Below are 588 nucleotides of genomic sequence, written 5' to 3'. Positions count from 1 at the left end.
TGCTGCTGCTGCTGCTGCTGCTGGAGAGGCTGTGAGTGCGTCCGCTTGCTGCGGCAGCGAGAGCAGAGCGTGCAGGTGTCTGTACACCCCAACACCCTGCTCACGTTGCTACAAATAACGCGGTAGACAATGCTGCTGCCGCTGCTGCTGCTGCTGCTGCTGCTGCTGCTGCTGCTCCCCCCCTTACGAAGGGAAGCAATCAGTGCGTGCTGCTGCTGCTGCAGTGGAGTGTATGTACACCAGCAGCAGTTGGTGCCGCAGCAAATACATAGCGCGAGGAAAAGCTGCTGCTGATGCTGCTGAAGACCACAGGAAGGAGGTCTTCGCATGCAGCAGCAGCAGCAGCAGCAACAGCAGCAGCAGCAGCAGCAGGAGCAGGTTGCTGCAGCAGCTGCAGAGAATGAATGCTGTTGCTACAGCAGCACTGAGGGGAGAAGAGTAATGTTATAAAAGACACAAACCCACCAACGAATGCACGCGTTCGCAGTGCTTGTGTTGCAACAGCTGCTGCTGCTGCTGCTGCTGCTGCTGCAGCACAGCATCCCGCCGCCGAAACAGCAGCAGCAGCAGCAGCAGCAGCAGCAACCT

General features: G+C 58.5%; 1 protein-coding gene across 1 annotated transcript in view; it reads right to left on the bottom strand.

Annotated features, from left to right (window-relative positions):
• The window catches only part of EMH_0027710 (protein kinase (incomplete catalytic triad), putative), a gene marked incomplete at both ends in the record, with an annotated part of 13,546 nt that extends 13,276 nt beyond the window's left edge, over positions 1–270 (bottom strand). Inside the window, one exon of the mRNA XM_013494069.1 lies at positions 188–270. Coding sequence (XP_013349523.1) covers positions 188–270 — 83 coding nt within the window. The remainder of the gene's footprint in view (positions 1–187) is intronic.
• Positions 271–588: the final 318 nt, after the last annotated feature.

The sequence above is a fragment of the Eimeria mitis genome, genomic scaffold, assembly GCF_000499745.2.
Source record: "Eimeria mitis Houghton genomic scaffold, Emh_scaff1021, whole genome shotgun sequence".
Lineage (NCBI taxonomy): Eukaryota > Apicomplexa > Conoidasida > Eucoccidiorida > Eimeriidae > Eimeria > Eimeria mitis.
Note: the sequence above shows the minus strand (reverse complement) of the source record. Positions and strands in the feature narration are given on the sequence as shown.